The sequence below is a fragment of the Phacochoerus africanus genome, chromosome 13 (genome assembly GCF_016906955.1).
Source record: "Phacochoerus africanus isolate WHEZ1 chromosome 13, ROS_Pafr_v1, whole genome shotgun sequence".
Taxonomy (NCBI): Eukaryota; Metazoa; Chordata; class Mammalia; order Artiodactyla; family Suidae; genus Phacochoerus; species Phacochoerus africanus.
In genome coordinates, this window is record NC_062556.1 from 3,521,834 (window position 1) to 3,542,574 (window position 20,741).

The 20,741-nt window shown below is 48.7% G+C and overlaps 1 protein-coding gene across 1 annotated transcript in view; it reads left to right on the top strand.

The window, feature by feature from the left end:
* ATP8A2 (ATPase phospholipid transporting 8A2) overlaps window positions 1-20,741 on the top strand; it is a 437,578-nt gene that overhangs the window by 157,209 nt on the left and 259,628 nt on the right. The window contains exon 24 of the mRNA XM_047756120.1: window positions 2,158-2,330. Within this exon, the coding sequence (XP_047612076.1) occupies window positions 2,158-2,330 (173 nt within the window). The remainder of the gene's footprint in view (window positions 1-2,157; window positions 2,331-20,741) is intronic.

Here is a 20,741-nt window from a genome sequence, read left to right on the forward strand (position 1 = left end):
GTCTGCACATCTCAGAATGTGCAGGGTTTGTGCCTTCAGCCTTCGCCTCCATCAGTCCAGGGGGTCCAGTGGAGTGAAGGACTCTGGGCTAGACTGTGTCACCACCATGGCCCCCGCTCGCTGTCTCTGGACCAAATCTGCAAACCCTGCCTCATCACTTTGCTGAGAGGTTTCCCAGGAAGGTTTTCTGTCCACTGTGCGTGGACACTGCCAGGCACACCCTCTGGAGCTGGCCAGACCCGGCTGTGTTCCCTGGTGACAGCGCCCCTGGTGACACTGGGGCTTCCTAGGTGGGTGGGATTTTCTTCTCTACCCAGATTCTAAGGAGCAGGCTGTTTACACAGGTAAAGTAAACAGAGATGTTTTGTTTGAGATTCAGGATTACGCAACTTGTCCTGGTGACCAAGAGTAAGAAGTATGAAGTGTCTTTTATTTTGACTTTTATTCAAAGGTAATTTACCTTTTGTGCTTAGACTGTAGTCTGGCAGCTCTTCTGTTGTTACATGGACAAAGGAGGCGTTGTCGCTGATGGCACTTGTTCAGGGCCTGAAGTGGCAGGAATGTGTGTTTTCCGGGTTGTAGGAAGCACTTAAAGAATAAATAGCAGTGAGACGAGGAATGCATTTTACTGGATGCTCATTATGTGCCAAGCATGTTACACTGAGTAGCTCATTCTTCATAACAAAACTGCTGTATGAAGGAGTTCCTGCTGAGGTGCAATGGGATTGGCAGTGTCCTGGGAGCAGTGGGACCCAGGTTCGATCTCTGGCCCAGGGTAGTGGGTGAAGGATCCGGCATTGCCACAGGTGTGGCCTCGGTGGTGACTGAGGCTCAGATCTGATCCCTGGCCTGGGGACTCCATATGCCTCAGGTGGCCAAAAAACCAACCAACCAACCAACCAAACAAACAAAAACACCAACCAAAAAACCCCTGGTGTTTAAAGAGGTTTTATATCTTGCCCAAGGTCACAGAGGTAATTGGTGGAGAGTTGACCCCCAGGCCACCTGACCACAGAGGCACTGCCTGAGATGCATCTTTCTGGTAATTGTCCGAGTCTCTTGTTGAGAAGGAAAACTGAGCATTAAGACAGTCGAACCTGCTTCTCACTGTGTAGTGGTAGCTGATCTTCCATTTCACCGGGTGAGAAGGATTCCTGTTCACACCACATGTTTCTGAGCTGTAATTGACGTTACCATGTGATAAATGAGATGTAAATGGAACTTGGCAGGCGGTGGACAGCTGTCCACACGAAATAACTTCCACTGACTTTTGTGCTTCCCCGAATAACTTAAAGCAGGTTTTTTTTTTTTTTATTCTTATGAGCCAAAAATTTCATTTGTGTATTTGAAAAGGAAGACCTTTTTTCATAATCACACATTGCCTGAGATCAAAACATCTTTTTTTTTTTTTAATCTTAAAAGTGGTTGTGGGCTTTAATTCCATCTGATAATATAGACATCATACCAAGGTACTTATTTAGGCTGGTCGTCATACTCTTAAAGACGCTTAAGATCTTCAAGATCCCTAATTTTTAGTAACTTCAAAACATCCTCAGCTCGTTTCTTACCCTGACGGTGCAGGGAGGGAAATGGCTTAATCTGAAGGTCTCAGCAGAGAATAGAAATCAATCTTTTGTGTTGTTTATATAATCCTCCGATACGTGGATGCTTTAAAGATATCCTTGCGCAAACTGAGAAGTGCTTGGCGTTTCAGCTCCAGCAACACACTCTTTTCCCCAAAAACCACAGTGATTGTGGTGGAGTTTTCTGTTTTAGGGACAGCAAGAAAAGTATGTATGTGGTATAAAGGAGGGGCGATAGAAAAGTCCCCTGAACCTGAGCAATTAAAGTTCTAGTGGAGAAGAATTTAGACCCTCTGGGCTCGCCGTAGCCGGCAGCCGGCTTAGGTTATTGTAAATATCGGATGTAAATATCGCTGTGCGGGGGTCTTCAGCCGTCGCGGGGACCTAGCGGGCAGCCCAGGCGGGTGTGAATGTGTAACCACGCCAAGCTGCGCTCTCTGTGTTTTACATTCGAGTGGGCGTCTTTTCATTTTAAGGAACTTACTTTTGATTTCTGGGTCTTTTCCCCACCTTTCAAACACCTGCTGGCTTTGGTCTGTGGCCGTGTGACAGCTCGCCCCTGCTCTTGTTGCAGGCCACCAGGGCAGCCATCACCCAGCACTGCGCCGACCTGGGGAGTCTGCTGGGCAAGGAGAACGACGCGGCGCTCATCATCGACGGCCACACCCTGAAGTACGCGCTGTCCTTCGAGGTCCGGAGGAGCTTCCTGGACTTGGCCCTCTCGTGCAAGGCGGTCATATGCTGCAGGTAGGCACGCGGATCCTGATGCATCTGCATCCTGGGGTGGTGTAAAGAAGCAGAGCCTGGGGGCATCTCGGGGGAAAGTCTCCGGGGGAAAAAGGGAAAACACACATACAGCCTCAGCTGCCTTGCAGAAGACTGTGAGGGGTTTTTGCGTTGTTGCTTTGTGAATTGTCTTCTGAGACCCTATAGGTGGTCAGGGCCAGGGCCTCTGGCCCTGGGGGAACACGGGGAAAATTCGGCCTGAAGTCGATGTGGCTGTTAGATGGGCCCCAGGGCCTTGGTTTCAGGGCCGATGCGCTCAGCTTCCAAGTTTTGTGGGGCTGTTTGATGGCTCTTTGCTGATGGATAGCGGCTATTTCTTTTCAGTCCACGAGGAGCTTTGGTTGAGGCCATGCTGTGCCAAGTTTTAAGATCTAACCAAATGCTGTTGGCTTTTCTCGAAATTTGAAAAAGTTCTTGCTGCATCTTATTGAGTGCTGACTCTACAAAGTCTAGTTTTGATAGAGATTTCAAAGTCCGACAAATTATAGGCAGACCTCGGAGATACTGTGGGTTTGGTTCCAGGCCACTGTGATAAAACACTGCTGCAGTAACGTGATTCATGTGAATTTTCTGGCTTCTCACTGCAAGTGTAAGTTATGTTTGCATGAAACTACAGCCTGGCAAATGCGTGGCTGCATTATGTCTCAAAAAACAATGTATGGACCTTTCGGAAGTACTTGATTGCTTTAAAAAAAAATTGCTGACCATCATCTGAGCCTTCAGAGAGTTGTGGTCTTTTTGCTGGTCAAAGGTTTGAAATATTTCAGGAATTACCAGAATGCAACCCAGAATCACAGAGACTCAAAGTGAGCAGATGCTGTTAGAAAAATGGCCCCGACAGCCATGCTCCACACAGGGCCGCCCCACGCCTTCCCTCTGCAAAAACCCAGTGTCTGGGAAGTGCAGGAAAGCTGAGAACAATCAAACGAGGTCTGCTCCTGCGGAGAAAATGAAGATGAGTTTTGCAGTAAACTTCTTGAAAGGTGAGAGGGGAGTTTCCCATTTCCGAAGGCACTGTTCTCAGGCCACACCTGCTCTGTGGCTCAGGGCTCCTTCTGTGCAGCTGGATTAATCCTTTCATTTGTGCTCTCATACTTTACCGTTTTCTCCTTTTGATCCATTGTTTGCTCTGATGCTTCCTCAGACGTCACTTCCCAGAATGGTCTTAACTTTCTCGCTGCCCAAGTTCTCCAGGAATACCTGCTGTGGGTTCTAGGATGGCCCGGTTAGCGTGCCTGGTGTCACGCTGACAAGTGTTTCTGCCTCATGAGAAGGCCGTGGATGCTATCTGCCACACCCACTGCCCAAACCTCAGGGCACTGCACCTGGGATGCCTGGCAAGGCTGAGGGAAAGCCCATCTGTTCTGCCAGCGGAACATTCTCTCTCCCTGGGTCTCCCCAACCTTGCCCCGACCCCGGCTCCTGTGCAAAACCAAAGACTCTGTTCTCGTTTCCCCATGAGTCCACCTCCCCCAGAACCCTGACCACCTGCCTTTGTGTGGTGAGGCTCCCTGTTACGCTTTCCTGCTGTCCCGGTCCCCTTTCTTGGTTTGGCACCTGCCACCAAAGGCTGTGGAGCCTCTGAGGCGGGATGGGGTGTTGCTTCTGTGTCTGCAGTCGTAGGATGTTCGAGGACCTTGGGGCTTAGGAACAGACTCAGACGGGCTTTGAGACGATGCTTTGCCTTGAAGTCAGCAGCCCCGGTGCAACTGTGAGGGACCTGGGACAGTGAGGGGTAACCAGGGCATCCGGAGGTGAAAGTCCATGCTCCCTGGTTTCACAGTGGTCTTCCCTTTTAAAATAACTTCATTGAGCTAAAAGTCCCATTCCATACAGTTCTCCCTTTTAAAGCATGTAATAGCGCAGTGGCTTTTAGTACTGCTCAGAGTTTCGTAACCATTACCACAACCAATTTCAGAACATTTTAATTGCCACCCCCTCCCCCCGCCGAGAGAAACCCTTTTATCCAAAACCAGTCAGTCCCCACCTCCTTCCCCCTTGCAGCCCCCTCACCACTAAACAGCCACTTGTCTGCTGTCTCGTCTCCATAGGACGTTTTATATGAATACAATCACGTAAAGTGTGGCCATTTTCCTGGCTGGCGTCCTTCACTGAGTGTAACGTTTTCCGGGTTCATCCGTGTTGCTTCTGGCCGGCCTCCGCGCGTCCTTCCTTGTCGTGGCTGAGTACTGTTCCCCTGTAGGGTGGACCACGTGCTGTTTTGTCTTGTGGATGAACATTTGGATGGTTGGTGCGTTTTGACTCTTAGGAGTGTTGTTGCCATGGTGATTCAGGTACAAGTTTTTGTGTGGATTTCTGTGCGCGTTTCTCTTGGGTTCAGACCCAGGAGCGGAAGAGCTGGGTCGGGAGGTCAGCTCTGTGTTTCACCTTTCGAGGAGGAGCCATCAGACTGGCCTCCAAAGGGGCTTCACCCTTTTATGTTCCCACGAGCAGCACGTGAGTCGTTCCTCCACCTGCTTGCCAAGACTTGTCATTGTCATCTCTCTTCTGATTGGCTAGCTGAGTGGGGACAAGGGGATGCCTCGTCGTGGATTTGACATGCATTTCCAGGTGGTTAATGATATGGCACCTCTTTTCCTGTGCTTAATGGCCATTTCTTTCTCTCTCTCTCTCTTTTTTTTTTTTTTTTTTTTTTTTTTAGTGCTGCACCCAGGCATATGGAAGTTCCTAGGCTAGGGGTCGAATCGGATCTGTACCCTCTAGCCTACACCACAGCCACGCCAGATCCGACCCGCGTCTGCGACCTACACCACAGCTCACGGCAACGCCAGATCCTTAACCCACTGAGCAAGGCCAGGGATGGAACCTGCTGCGTCCTCCTGGTTCCTAGTCAGATTCGTTTCCACTGAGCCATGATGGGAACTCTGCCTTTTTTGTCTCCTGTTGGGAGAAATGTCGATGCAAATCCTTTGCACATTTTTAATTGGATGATTTGTCTTTTGATGACTGAGCTGCAAGATTTCTGTGCATATTCTGGATACCAAGCATTTTATCAGATATATGGTTTACAAATGTGTCTCCCCATTCGCCAGGCTGTCTTTTCACTTTCTTCATGGGATTGTCTGCAGTACCAAAGATGTTCATTTTGATGAAGTCTGGTTCATGTGGGTTTCCTTTCGCCCTGTGTTTTTTGGTGTCCTATCGAACAAGCCGCCTTCTCTAAGCAGCTGACCCTGGATTCCACTGGGGCAGTTGAGATGAGACAGGCAGATGGCAGGAAGGGTGGTGAGCCTGGTGGGGAAATCCTCTCACAGTTTCCCGTTTGTGTCTGTGCGGTAAGGTGGCCAAAGGGGCGCCGTCCGATGTCTGCGAAGTGTCAGCACACGAGGCGGTTGCTGTCTCACCCAGGGCTCCAGGTCACAGTGAGAAAGTCACTGTGCCCGGCACCTGCCATGATGGTCAAGGAGCCGTCACCCACCTTGGCGGTGAGCAGACACACCAGCTCCAGAAACAAGAAACAACATGGGAATGTGGGTAAACTGAAAATCAAAGCACACGTGCTCCAGCCTCATGGTTTCTCGAAGGGAAATCAAAACAGTTCCATTTGGGATCTCGAGGCAGAGCTGGGCACGGCTTCCAGCTCTACGGGAACACGCGCTCCGCCTGCCAGGTGCTGGATGCCAAAGAAACACACCTGCTCCCCTCCTGACTGCGGACTCTCAAAGCGCTTTGTGCCTCGGATCAAGCTGTGCCCTTAACGGCTTCACGGGAAGGAGTTCCAACTGGAACTGGCGCAGCAAGAGGAAATTTCAAATTAAATACTGTTACTGTCTACAAAATACAAGCACTAATTGAAAAACGGAATCTAGGATAGTGCACCATTTTACCTCTAGGAGACGTTTCTTGGCTGTTCTCACACTTAAGATTTTAAAAAAATGTATATTTATGTGTGTGTACACACACTTTTTTTTTTTTTTAATAAAAAAGCACTCACAGATCCTGCTGTATAGCACAGGGAACTATATCTAGTCATGATAATTGAGAAAAGAATGTATATATAACAGATGGCCAACAAACACATGAAAAAATGCTCAACATCGCTGGTTATAAGAGAAATGCAAATCAAAACTACCATGAGATACCACCTCACACCAGTCAGAATGGCCATCATTAATAAATCCACAAATAACAAGTGTTGGAGGGGGTGTGGAGAAAAGGGAACCCTCCTGCACTGTTGGTGGGAAAGTCAACTGGTACAGCCACTATGGAGAACAGTTTGGAGATACCTTAGAAATCTATCCATAGAACTTCCATATGACCCCGCAGTCCCACTCTTGGGCATCTATCCGGACAAAACTCTACTTAAAAGAGACACGTGCACCCGCATGTTCATTGCAGCACTATTCACAATAGCCAAGACATGGAAACAACCCAAATGTCCATCGACAGAGGATTGGATTCGGAAGAAGTGGTATATATACACAATGGAATACTACTCAGCCATCAAAAAGGATGACATAATGCCATTTGCAGCAACATGGATGGAACTAGAGAATCTCATACTGAGTGAAATGAGCCAGAAAGACAAAGACAAATACCATATGATATCACTTATAACTGGAATCGAATATCCAGCACAAATGAACATCTCCTCAGAAAAGAAAATCATGGACTTGGAGAAGAGACTTGTGGCTGCCTGATGGGAGGGGGAGGGGGAGGGAGTGGGAGGGATCGGGAGCTTGGGCTTATCAGACACAACTTAGAATAGATTTACAAGGAGATCCTGCTGAATAGCAGTGAGAACTTTGTCTAGATACTCATGTTGCAACAGAAGAAAGGGTGGGGGAAAAAATGTAATTGTAATGTATACATGTAAGGACAACCTGACCCCCTTGCTGTACAGTGGGAAAATTAAAAAAAAAAAAAAGAATGTATATATATATATATCTGTGACTGAGTCCCCTTGCTGCGCAGTAGAAACTGACAGAATACTATAAACCAACTATAATGGAAAAAAAAATCATTAAAAAGAGCTCACATCTTTCAGATATGCTTTCTGTTCATTGAGAATGTCAACTTTTTTTTTATTACTCAGTGAACTTTATTACATTTATCGTCGTACCACAATCATCACAACCAAATTTTACAGCGTGTCCATCCCACACCCCAGTGCATCCGCCCACCCCCACCCTGTCTCCTTTGGACACCGTAAGCTTTTCAGAGTCTGTGAGTCAGTATCTGTTCTGCAAAGAAGTTCACTGTGTCCCTTTTTTAAGGCACATGTCATATGTGACTTCAGACATAAGTTGACCTTCATTCTAATTCTCACTTGTCCTCTTTAAGATGTAATAGTTGTAAAAGTTACTCTTTTCTCATCTTTTTTCTTTTTTACTTTTTTAAAGAAAATCAAAGTGCAGTTGATTTACAGCCTTGTGCCAGTTTCTCCTGTACAGCAGTGTGACCCAGGCTCACAGGTATATACGTCCTCTTTCTTATATTGGTTCTCTCTTCGCTAATAACAGAGGAAATAGCCCTTGTCCAGGAACTAATTTTGCAGTGAAATCATGATGCCTTGTCCCCATCAGTATCGCCCCAGAGACTGTTGGGTAAGAAGGGGTAAAGGCTTTCCAACTGAAACAAGAATTCAGGCATCAGAAAGAGCAAAAACGTAAGAATTTGTTGAAGTGTTTGCCGAGGGGGAATCGCATCCTTGTGTTAATTACACCTCACTAGACCCCAGTATCTCCAGGCGGTTAAAGTCATGGAAGAGGCATCATCTGGTCGGCAGGTACCGCTGCCTCGCCCCGAGGTGGGCTGTTGTGTCAGGCAGGGACACTGGCGCGCTCTTTGTCGCGGTGTAAACTGCTCAGTCCAGTAAGATTGTTATCTCAGCCTTGGAATTTGCACGGCACATTCCTGGGCGTCACAGGAGAACGGAGACCAGACCGGCCTTTGTCTTGAGCATGAAGAATGCGTGTTTGCTTGTGGCCCTCGCCCCTTCTCTCCTCCTTGGAGTCAGGCCTCAGGGTAGCTGGCCAACCTAATGTGGAGGCCCCCCCCCCCCCCCGTTCTCCTCCATTTCCATGACGACCTTTGGTCTCCCCCGTGGGCTCTGAGATGCTGCCTGTCTGGGTCGTGTCCTTGGCTCCGTTGTGTTCCGACTCCATGTCTTTTCCCTGCCGCATCCCTGTTCTCACGGCTCATCCATCTTCTCCATCAGTGAGTGGAGTCCCTTCTCTGTGGAATCATCTGGAGAACTTGAAACACGTTCCCCTCACAAAGTTAAGCAGAGGATGACCGCGTGACCTGGCCAGTCCACTCCCGGGTGGACGCTCCAAAGGCTTTAGAACAGGTAACCCAGCAATTACTCTGAGGTCCATGCTCATAGCAGCACTAGTCACAGTGGCCAGGAGGTGGACACTGCCCAAGGCTCCATCGGTGGATGAAGGGACAAAACAAAGTGTGGTCTTGCCGCCCAGTGGACTGTTTCTCGGCCACAAAGAGGAAGGAGGGGAGTTCCTGTCTCAGCTCAGTGGTAACAAACCTGACTAGTATCCATGAGGACACGGGTTCGATCCCTGGCCTCACTCAGTGGGTTGAGGATCCTGCATTGCCATGAGCTGTAGTGTAGGTCGCAGACAAGGTTCAGATCTGGCATTGCTGTGGCCGTGGTGTAGGCCTGTTGTGGCAGCTCTCATTTAAGCCCTAGGCCGGGAACTTTCATATGCCACAGGTGTGGCCCTAAAAGGTCAAAAAAAAAAAAAAAAAAAAGGGGAATGAAGAACTGATGCGGACTGCAATATGGACGGATCTCAAAACATAGCTCGTGAGAAGGCAGTCACAAAAGACCATGTATTAATCTTATTTCATTCATGTGAACTGTTCGGAATAAGAAAACCCATACAGAGAGCAGGCAGATCAGTGGCTCTCAGGGGCTGGGGAGAAGGAAGCGGGAGTGACTCTTGAGTGGTTGCTGGGGTCTTCTTTTGGGGACGATGAAGATGTTTTGGGAACTCAGTGGAGGTGATGGTTGCACAACAATGGGAATATAGAAAATGCTGCTGAATTGTTACACTTTAGACGGTTAATAGTGTGTCAGTTTGACCCTAAAGATAGAAACAAATGAGGAGTTCCCTGGAGGCTCAATGGGTGAGGGGTCCAGCATCGTCACTGCCGCGGCTCAGGTTGCTGCTGTGGCACAGGTTTGATCCCTGGCCCCAGGAACTTCTGTGTGCCATGGGGCAGCCAGATACACACACACACACAGACACACACACACAGATGAACATATATGTATGTTTATATGTATATAAACAAATGAACAGAAGAATTGATGCATTTAAGTGAAACATTGGTCAAATAAAAAAATAAATGTTGAATGGAAGCTTTATTTACTTGAAGGAAATCTTGGTTGAGAGAAAACAAAAGTGCTGCTTCCCAGGCCCTGCCCCAGAACAGGTGAAGCCGAACTCTAGGAATTTCGAGACGTCTGATCTGTTCTTCCAGAGGTCAGGGCTGAGAATAGGTGGCCTTCCTGCTCGGTGTGTCAGGTGTGACCTCTTTCTCCATCCGTCTGGGGCTTTTCCCCGCAGATGCTTTCAGGCACCTTGAGTTGGAAAAGTGGCGCCTGAGTCCGCCGCCATCCTCCATCTGCGTCTCTCCCCGTCCCTGCTGGTGTCCCCACGGCCTTCCGAGCTTGCCGTCTCCGTGGGGGGTACCCTTCTCCTCTCGGTTGCCAGGGCCTTTTGAGAGCAGAACAGGCTCAATTTGCTAAGGAACTAAGACGGAACCAGATCGTCACAGGGTTCCGTCGAGGTCCGAAATTGCAGCCTCGCCGTTGGTTGCTCCTTGGTCAGTACTGTCTTTGATTTTCTGCATAAAGGCCTCAGGAAAATGACACGGTCTTGCCCAGACGTTCATGGAGCGGTGGAGACGTGAGCGGTGTATTTCAGATCCCAGTGGGATCGGGGCCCCTGCTCTTCAGTCCCGTCGTTGTCCGAGCCGCGAATCCATGGTTTCTTACTGTCACAACTCCCAGGTTCAGATGAAAGGGTCTCTAACGCATTTTTCACGCCGTCGAATTTCTTTCAACCTGTTTAGCGCGACGTCTTGGGGGACTTGTCATGCCACAGAGATGACAGTCTCGGACAAAATGTGTAAACCATTCCCACTGCCTTGAAGAAGGAGGACTCTGTTCGCTGTTCTTTGTTTCCTTTGCTCAAAACGACCGTCTCTCCTGTTTTCTCATTTCTCCTTTTTCTGTGAAACTCTTTATTTTTGTCAAAATGGGGATCAATTTTGTTGGCCCTGATGGGACTTGGGGGGATCCTTTGACCCCTGCAGAGAACGTTCAGAGATCTTAAAGGTTTGCATGGCTGGGGAAGGAGGCTTGCAAGAATGGTCAGGGTTCCCTGGGGAGGGAGCTGGCTGCTGGCCTCGCCCCGGCTCCCCGCAAACCCAGGGGGCTGCTCCCAGCCCAGGGCCGCCCGGGCAGACGTGATTTATGGGCTGTGTCTCTGGGCAGGAGATGAAGTGGAAGGAAAACGTCACAGCAGGCACTTCCCCTGGATGTGCACTCGAGGGCTCTCGGAAGACCTCATTTATTTCCTCCGAGGTGTGTAGACGTCTGTCTTTCAGGACAGAGGCGGCGATACACACGTCTAGGCCAACTGTGAGCGGGGACAGCGTCCAGGCACAAAGGCAGGGTGAGCACAGCCGCTGTTTCTAAGATCTTCCGGTGGCTGGGTTTTCTGACTCTAGGAGTGATTTCTATTTCTTGTAGAAAAAGAAAGAAGAAAAGAAACGAGCGAGAAGAGGGAAAACAGCATCCGTGCCCCGATAAACTCGAGAGCGTCCCTATCAGCCATTGGTGTTTGCACGCAGACCTTCTTCAGTTAAGATGCTCTTATTCTGGAAGAGGGCCAGACCTTTCCTAACACCTGGAGTGCAAAGATGATGAACAGTTGCTCTGGCCACTGGTGACAAACCGGGCTTTAAAAAGCTTAGTGCTGTTCTCTGAGGAACCCAATGGCTAGTTTAAGGTTCTCCTAGTTGTTGGATATTCAGATGAATGGGTTTTTGCCCCACTATGGTCAATGTCCCTATGCACAGGATGTTTAATTCAAAAAATTTTTAAAGAGCTTTAATTATTTCAGTTTTATCAATCAAGCTTACTAAATCAATCAATGTTATTGATTGACAGGGTTGTCATAATTTTTGCCATGCAGCAAAGTGATTCAGTTATGTATAGACACACACATGCATTTTCTTTCAGATTCTTTTCCCATGTAGATTGTCCCAGAATATTGGGTAGAGTTCCCTGTGCTGTACAGCAGGTCCCCATTGACCACTCATTCTAGGGACCTCATTTATTGATTGATTGATTGATTGATTGATTGTCTTTTTGCCTTTTCTAGGGCCGCTCCCATGGCATATGGAGGTTCCCAGGCTAGGGGTCCAATCGGAGCTGTAGCTGCCTGCCTACACCAGAGCCACAGCAACGCAGGATCCAAGCCGCGTCTGCAACCAACACCACAGCTTACGGCAATGACAGACCCTTAACCCACAGAGTGAGGCCAGGGATCGAACCCATAACCTCATGGTTCCTAGTCGGATTCGCTAACCACTAAGCCATGACGGGAACTCCCGTGGACCACTTTTATATCTGGCTCAATCACTGATGCTTGGTGATTTCCATGTAAAACAATGAGTTCAAGAATAAGCAGACCAGAAGTTTGCAAAAGCGTTTGTGCCCTTCCCCTAGGAAAGCAAAGTGATGTGACTTAGGTGTGGTCAGTAGCTTCCTCCCTGCCTGGCCGGGACAGATGCGCTGGCCTCTCTCTGGTCCGCAGAGCTGGGCTTTGTTAGTCTTGCTTAGAAAGGGGAGCAGTTGAGCGATGATTTTGTGGCCAGACAGACATCTGAGCAGAACCTAAAAAGAAAGCAGCGTGTAGCCTTTTAATCCTCTGGTAGTCCATCACTTCCGTGGCTGGCTCCATCTTACACACATTTTGGGGAGTCTCTTAAGCCTATGACTCACTTATCCAAACCCCACACTTCTGTTCTCCCCGGGGACAGCCCTCAGAGAAAGGAACAAGCTCTTCCCATTGGGTCTCCCCTCCAGCTGGAGGCGTGAGACGTCTCTGGATGCTGTGCATTTGGTATGTGGTATCTTTCGGCCTGAGAACCATACCCAAGAATCATACGAAGACGGAGCTCAGACGCGCTAATGAAAACTGTATCACCGATTGTGTTTCGGTTGGCCTCCAGGCTGTGGGGCTCCAATCCCACACTTGCAAAAATAAAGCTTTTCTTTAGTTTCTCGCATGATGTGATTTCCCAGCATCCTACCTGTTCAGTCATAAGCTGGCTGCCTCTGTGGACATTTTATTCCAGAGAGCATCATAGACTTGTCGAGGTTGCAGGCCTCTCCTTGGTTTGTTTGTATTATGGCTTTTTAGCATATGTTTGCCCACTTGCTGATTAGGTGCAATTAAGGGAGAGTTCATTTTTAGACAGGTTTTTTTTTTTTTTTTTTTTTTTTTTTTTTTAGCTAGCTCTAAAATGAATGCCATTATTTGAATGATTACAGCAATTTTATGTGGTTCTAACTGGCTTATTGTTACAGGGCTAGCGGTGAGTGCTCAGACATAATGGTTCTTCAGCAGCCTGTGAAGTAACAATTTCCAAATGCCTGAAGTTGAAGAAATGCTTTTTCCCCCCACAGGTTTTACTAGTGGTTCTCTAGAATGAAAGCTAGATGGGTATGGATTTTGTAGGGCATAACAAATCGATTCTGTTACCCATTGTAGAGAGTGGCATATTCGAGGACTTGGCAGTAGTAGTCCAAAGTCAAAAAAGGAATCCCCTTCTAAATACTTCTAGCTTAGGAAAAATGTTATTAAACTTTTGGAAATCAGAGATTTTAGGATGACTCATGCTTAGAAATGGACTGTGTTCATGTTAAATGAATCTTGCAGGGAATAATTTATGCCAGTCACTCTACGAGGTCAACACTTGACTTCGAGGGATTTCTGATATATTTATTCTCCTCCAGCTAAAAGTGATATGTTGTCACTATTTATATATGACTCCTTCAGGTGAGAAATAGAATAATGAGAATTCCCATTGTGGCTCAGTGGGTTAAGAACCCAACATATTGTCCATGAGGATGTAAGTTCAATCCCTGGCCTCGCTCAGTGGGTTAAGGATCCAGTGTTGCCAGAAGCTGCAGTGTAGGTTGTGGATTGGGCTCAGATCTGGCATGGCTGTGGCTGTGGTGTAGGCCTCAGCTGCACCTCTGGTTCTACCCGAGGCTCAGGAACTTCCACATGTTGCAGGTACAGCCATAAAAAGAAAAGAAGGAGTTCCCATCGTGCCTCAGCAGAAGCGAATCCAACTAGGAGCCATGAGGTTGCGGGTTCCATCCCTGGCCTCGCTCAGTGGGTTAGGGATCTGGCGTTGCCGTGAACTGTGATGCAGGCCGGCAGCAACAGCTCCGATTGGACCCCTAGCCTGGGAACCTCCATGTGCCTCGGGTGTGGCCCTAAAAAGACAAAAGACCAAAAAAAAAAAAAAAAAAGAGAGAGAGAGAGAAAGAAATGAACCCGTCAGCTTTGCTGCTTGTGTCCCGAACCGGCGAAATGACTTGGTGAGACACAGAGTACACGCAGTAGAGTGTGGGCAAATATTTTAGCACTGATTGCGAAGGCAGGGAGATCCTTCCCAAGAAAACCTGCTGTTAAGTAATCCAGATTCAAAGGTAGTACTTCGAGCGTGATGACATGACAGACACCTGCCGGGGAACACTTCATAATAGAGTTTGACCTGTAATAATATGCTGGGTAGTTGGAAACACAGCTCTTCGAAAAAAACTTTTTTTCGCTTGGAAAACTGGTGTTATCATGATCACTTTTCTCTTGTCATTGAACCATCCTGAACAGTTCTGAAAAGTGCCTTGGCTGGCGGGCGTTCCCTTCGGCGGGTCATCTCCGCGCCGGTGTGCCGGTATAGACGCACAGGTGGAAAACAGGCAGTGAAAGGAACGAGGCCCTTTCCTCCTTCCCCCGTAGTCTGAGAATTACAGTAACAGGGTTTCCAGCTCTCCATCCGTCAGAGCGGCATCTTCCTGCACACTGGGACCTGCAGGAGTTGCCAGGGAACTCATGACCATGTCCCTTCCCTGGCTTTTTCCTGTGTTTCCTCCTCTCCCCCTTTTCACACATGATTAATTCGTTGGTGCCTGTCATTTTCGACAGTACCGCTCACCAGGTGAAACAGGGCGATGCTAGGTCAAACTCTGAAATGTGGTCCAGAATTCTGAAATAGAAGCTCATAACATTTGGTGTCTTTTCTACTAGAAAAACAAGGGGAGGCAAAAGCCAGTTAAACACGTGGGCGAGATCGTGCATGTTTATGTCCCTGTCTCTTGCCTCGAGATAGTATTTGTACTTAAAGTGCGTTTCCCCTTTTTCCTGTGAAGGAGTTCAGAATGTGTTTCACGAATACAAGAAAGTGTCATGGTACCTTCCATTAGGAACAAAGTCTCTTGACAGCCCTGACGCCCTGGTTCTGATCGAAGAGATGCAAAGCAGCTCTCACCTTCATTGGTCCCCAAGAAAATTTATGCTTTCCGTTTCTCTGTCTATACATCCGAGACGTTCCTTCCTTTATCACCTCCCGAATGATCAGTGCCTCCCTTTTCCTGAATAGACAGCCAGGATTCCTCCTGTGACCTCGCAGAGCATTCAGGGCTCTTCCACCCTGAAGCTTCGCTGACCTCGGGTTGGAATATAAAGCACCAGGATTATAGCTTGCACCTACCATGGACCGCAGGCTTCTCCGTGTGGGGTTGTCTGGTCCAGCTTAAGTGAGGTTTAATTGATGTATTAAAAAACATGCACGTAATGGCTATTCAGTTGGGTGAGTTTGGCCGTAGGCATACCCTCTGTGCCGTCACCATCACCACGGCCTGGGTAATTAACATATCCACCACCTCCCAGAGGTCCCTGGGGTCCCATTGCTGTTTCGTTGGCTTGGTTTTGTTTGGTGTCGTCAGAACGCTGAGCGTGAGATCTGCCCTGTTGACAAAGCGCAGGGATCTGCGGTGACCTGCAGGCACTGTGTGGGCCTGAGCATCTCTGGAACTCACTCCTCGGGTTTAACGGGCAGTTGGTACCCTCCCCCGGCCGCCCCCGTTCCCTCGTCTACCCCTGCACCTTGGACTGGACTCAGAGATGCCCGTACGAGACTGTTTGTCCTTGTGGGCCTGAAACCTCGTGAGTCCACCCACCCCTCACCCCATCCCCAGGGAAGGAGGGCTTCTCTGCTTCAAGCCTCCGGCGTTCCGTTTCTCAGCTCTTGACCTTGACAGAGGACGCAAGACAGGAATATGTACATCTTGTTTCTCAGAGTTCTGGATGCTGTATTTATATTTAGTCCCAATCCAGATTACAAGTGAATCGGTTACAGGAGGTAAGTCAGATTGACAGCTCCTGGTAGCCAGACTGTGGAAGCCTGGGCTTGCTCTGTGCTTTATGAGTGGCCATCTCAGGGCGTCATCAGCCTGGTGCTCTGCCCAGCTTGGCTGGGTCAGCGGAGTCTAAGAGCTTCTGCTGAAAGTTCTGGTTGCTGTTGTTGCTTGTTAATCATCTAGTTGAGGCCTGTCCACATTCCTGGGCAGAGCGGTCTCCAGTGGCTGGGTTCCTGATACGCCTGCACATGAGAGAGAGGCAGACAGACAGACAGCCGTTCCCCCCAGCCCGCCCCAAACATCCCATCAAAATCTTGACACCTGGGTCATAAGAGAAGAACAGAGCCAGCCTTTTTCTCCTGCTAAGCAAGTCTTCCTAGTGGCGTGCTTTCAGGAGGGCACACCAGTCACGGAACACCAAAGTAAATATACCAGCTTGAAGATAATCCGTTCACGAATACACACGCGCCAAGTGAAAACCATCTGTCAATCGCGTGTGCATTTCTCCTTTTATTTGTTTTAATGAATGGGTGTTGTTTGAAAGTACCAGAGCCTGAGAAGTTCGGAGTCCTGTGTTAACACAGTATTTGGCCAATGTCCAGATAATTGAGCCTTAAGTTCTTCTTTTCTTTTGGTAAAATCACGATGGGTCTGCATGCAGTCTTTTCCCTGAAACAGAACATGACGGCAGTAAGGGGAGAGATGCTCATTTGTAGCTAAGTGAACAGGTGGATGATGTTTAGTGTTTTTTCAGCCTCTCCTGCGTTGCATCATGAAATAGGAATTTTGAACTATCAAATCTGGGAGCAAAGACAGAATTAATACAGAAGGCCGAGAAACCTTTTTTAAAAGCGGAAGGAAAATGTTGAATGCTGTTCATTCACTTGCCTGACACTTGGGGTCTGAGTTCATGTTCCTATTTAGCTATAATTGTATATTAACCCCTGTAAGTATAAGCACAGGTACTGAGGAATAATAAATAAAAAAGAATGTACATATTTGTGTAACCGGGTCACTTTGCTGTATAGTAGAAATTGACAGAAAATTGTAAATCAGCCACAATTTAAAAAACCCACAAAAAGCAAATGTATTAAGGCTGGTGCCAGCATCTCTTGAAGTTTTAAAATAGCTGCAATCAGGAGTTCCCGGTATGGCTCAGCCATGTGCTCAGATCCTGGCGCAGGTGGGTGTCCGAGGCCAGATCCCCCAGCGGCAGCCTGTCAATCCATCAGAAGCTACAGAAAACGCCTCCTTGTTTATTTCCCGTGCATGGAGGGCCCGCTGTTATCAGTCACTGGAGTGTGTGTGGCTCCAGGGTGATAGTGAGAAAGACAAGGATACACACAGACACCCTTAGCTCATCTACAGATCTGGTGAGGGGAAAGTAATGACTGAACACAATCTGGCTTTAGAACACCTCCAAGACGATGCACGTAGAGGCTGAGAACTGATGGGAAATTCAAGGTCATAAGGCTGCAAGGTCCAGCATTTGTTGCTGGAGTTTGTCTAATCAGGGGAAGTTTTCTGGAGAAGGCGAGTTCCCGCTGCAGCTTGCAGAGGGCGACAGGGGTTTTGAACCCGGGGAGAAGCGGATACTGTCCTCGAGGGACCAGGCTGCCTTTGAGAAAGACAGGACTTCGGAAGGAACATGCGTCACAGCTGATGTAGTCTCGGACGCTGGATGACATTGTCGTTATTCCTAGCACTCGTTTATCACCCTTTTGGGCTGTGAGAGGAAACGCAAATGTTTTGTAGTTGATTTTGAGGAGACTCTTCCTTTTTGGTATTTGTTTTTTTCTCTATTGGCTGCACTCAACAGCATAGGGAAATTCCTGGGCCAGGGATAGAATTGGAGTTGCAGCTGCAGCCTATGCTGCTGCATCGATGGATCCTTAACCCAACGCACCACAGTGGGAACTCCTCTGAATTAATTTTCTTGACTCGTGGGATGAGCACCTCTCAGCAGCCCCTGAAAGTATGTGCTCTCTTGTACCGACCTGTTTGGCTTCGATCGGGTGTCGTTGCCAGGCTGCTGTTTGGCTCTGGGTTTGTGCTCCAGGCTGTTGGAGCAGTTCCCCATGAGAAAAGGATTCTTGAGCACTTCTCAGTGCAGAACCATGGGCGTGGGGAGGCTTTTCCTTCAAGACAGTGAGATCATTTTCATGGGTCATTGCGGCTGCCTCCAGGACCCCAGAGCCAGGAGGATGAGCCTCGTAGGAAGTCCATCACTCAGGACGGGAGGAAAAGTTGAGGAAGGTCAAGGGTCCCCCATAACTCAGTCCCTCTGTCAAGGTGACCGAGGGGCCAGGCGCTGGGCGAGGTCAGACTTGCTTGCTGAGTAATAAGCCTATCTGGGTAGGGCCCATGCTCTACCTGTAACAGGGCTGATCTGTGGGTTTGCCGAAACTCTGCAGACTCGAGGAGACTAGATAATACATGACAGGGACCTAAGTGGCTTCCCTCGTGCTATGCCCAAGACTAAGGATGCAGTGAAAGCGAATCAACGTCCTGTGAATGTACCTATGTCCTCCCCAATTTGTAAGCCCTAGTCCCCGTGCTCCAGTCTTCAGAAATAGAGCCTTTAGGAGGTAATTAAGGTGGATTGAAGTCATAAAGGTGGGGCCCTGATCCAGTAAGATGCGTGTCCCTACAGTAGCACCAGAGCTCGCTCTCCTGTATGCACATAGCAGGAAGGCACCTGCTGCACGCGGGGAAGGAGGCGCTCGCGCACCAGAACCCCCACTGCCCAGCACCGGATCTTGGACTTTCAGCTCCAGAACTGCTGAAAACGTAAATTGTTGAAGCCACCCAGTTTGTGGTATGTGGTCATGCCAGCCGGAGCCACCTGACACAGCAAGCGTAGGTTTCCATGCTGCCCAGGCGACTGCATGAAAGGGTCAGCCGCGGTTCCCGCCGTCAGTTCTGAGTTTGCATATATATGAGGATTGGGGGTGGGGGAGAGATAGGCGAGGAGATCGGTGTGAGAGCCTGGAAAGCATTTCCTTGCGAAGTAAACCAGGGAAGGCTTTGAGTTGATGACGATGCCATCCCAACAGCAGGTAAGTTATTTCGCCTGATCAAAGCACACATAAGGAGCATCTTCGTGAAACTGAGAACTTCCTCTTGTATTCAGCTGGCTGTACGATCTTCTCTTAAAACCATCCCAAGACTAACTTGACTGTGTTTGTCTGAAGGTAAGTTGAGCACCTTAACCCTTAAAAATTGAGGTGGTGAGCTCCGTGGCACACACTCGGCTTTCTCCACGTGCTGTCTGTTTCTCTTCTACTAAATTCCCAGCTCTGTCAGTTTATTCCATATTTCGGTTTTGATGGAAGCTTTGAGAAGCAGACATTGCCTCTTCTGTTTCCGACTTGAAAGGCACGTTTGCAGTTCTGTGTAACCAGTTTCCTCATTCTCACTGAGCCTGTGGTCTCTGATAGGACCAAAGGGTAGTTTTCATTGGCTTGGAAATATTCACCAGTTTATATGTATTATACTCTTCAGGCATATCTTTACATTTGAAAGGATACTGATTTGGAACAAATCGATGTTAGCCTGCTTTTCAAAACCCTGAAGTTAATCAGCACGGTTTTGAGTGCTGCAGCTCTCCTGTAGATATTTTATGGAGACACAAACAAACATCTCCTTGCCTTGAGCTGAGATTCTCAGTCGAGATTCTAGAAAAGCCCAAGCTGCATCTAGCAGGTGCTAGTACCGCACACGTTTTTCCTGTTTCTGCCTCAGTGCCTTTTCTGTGACGCTTCCAGCACTTGTAAAAGTCTCCTAAAGATATTTTCAAATGCAAGTCACATTGTGTTTCTTGAGGTGAAAATCAAAATGAAATCGGTGTAGGTGTTGAATGATTGAAAGGAGTGCTAGAAAAATGTTTCCTGCCCAGCACTCTCCGGGACTGCCGGTGCGTCGTGGGGACACAGCTGTGTGGAGGTGGGCTGGGGGGTTGGACACGAGGGGCCTCTGTCTCCAGAGTCGGGAGGAAGAGCTGGACACTAAAGACCTCAGGGACTGAACAACGATGAATTCCCACGTCGTCTCTCGTATTTCAGCCTGTGGATGCCTGGGGTCTTAGGTAGGTTGAATTCTTCTTTCTCGCAGCTGTGGCTGTTGCAAGACCCTGTGGCTACGCTTAACCACCTGCTTTGATTAATCCATCCTCCAGTTGAAGAAGAAGCCACATGCCCGGCCAGGAAGCCTTCTAGCGGCTTCTCATGTCTCTGAGAATCCCATTAAAAGGCTTTGGTGGCGAGTTCCCACTGTGGCGCAGTGGGTTAAGAATCCAATTGGGGCGGCTCAGGTCCCTGCAGAGGAGCGGGTTTGATCCCGGGTGAAGTGCAGTGGGTTAAAGGATCCAGTGTTGCCACAGCTGAGGCTCGAATTCAGTCTCTGGCCCAGGAACTTCCATATGCCATGGATGCAGCTATGACAAAAAGCGGGGGGGCAGGGAGGGGGGCTTTGGTAGGGCACCACTTCCCGCTTCCTACTCTGCCTCAGCCTCATTGGAGTCCCTTTTGTTGCTCAGACTCCTGAAGCAGGCTGCCGGCCCGGGACCACCATGGGGTCTGTTGCCTTGGCCTGTAAGGCTGTCACTGGGTCTCTGCTCAGATGTCACCTTCTCAGCGAGGCCGTCCTTGAATACGGGGCTAAATTAGCACCACTTCCTCTTCCTTGGCTGTATTTTGCCCAAGAACACTTAGCACCCCGTGACTTACTACCTCTTGTTGGTCGATGATCTGTCTCCACCCGACAGAACGTAGGCTCCACAAAAGCAGAAACGTCATCTGTGTCCTCTGGTACGTCCGCGGTGCCTCCTTGGTGTCCAGCACGTGGGGAGTGCTCAGTAAATACCCACAAAGGCACGGATGGTGTGATCCCCTCCCCATGCCTGTATTTCCTGGGGGCAGCAGACCCCCTTCTCAGGACAG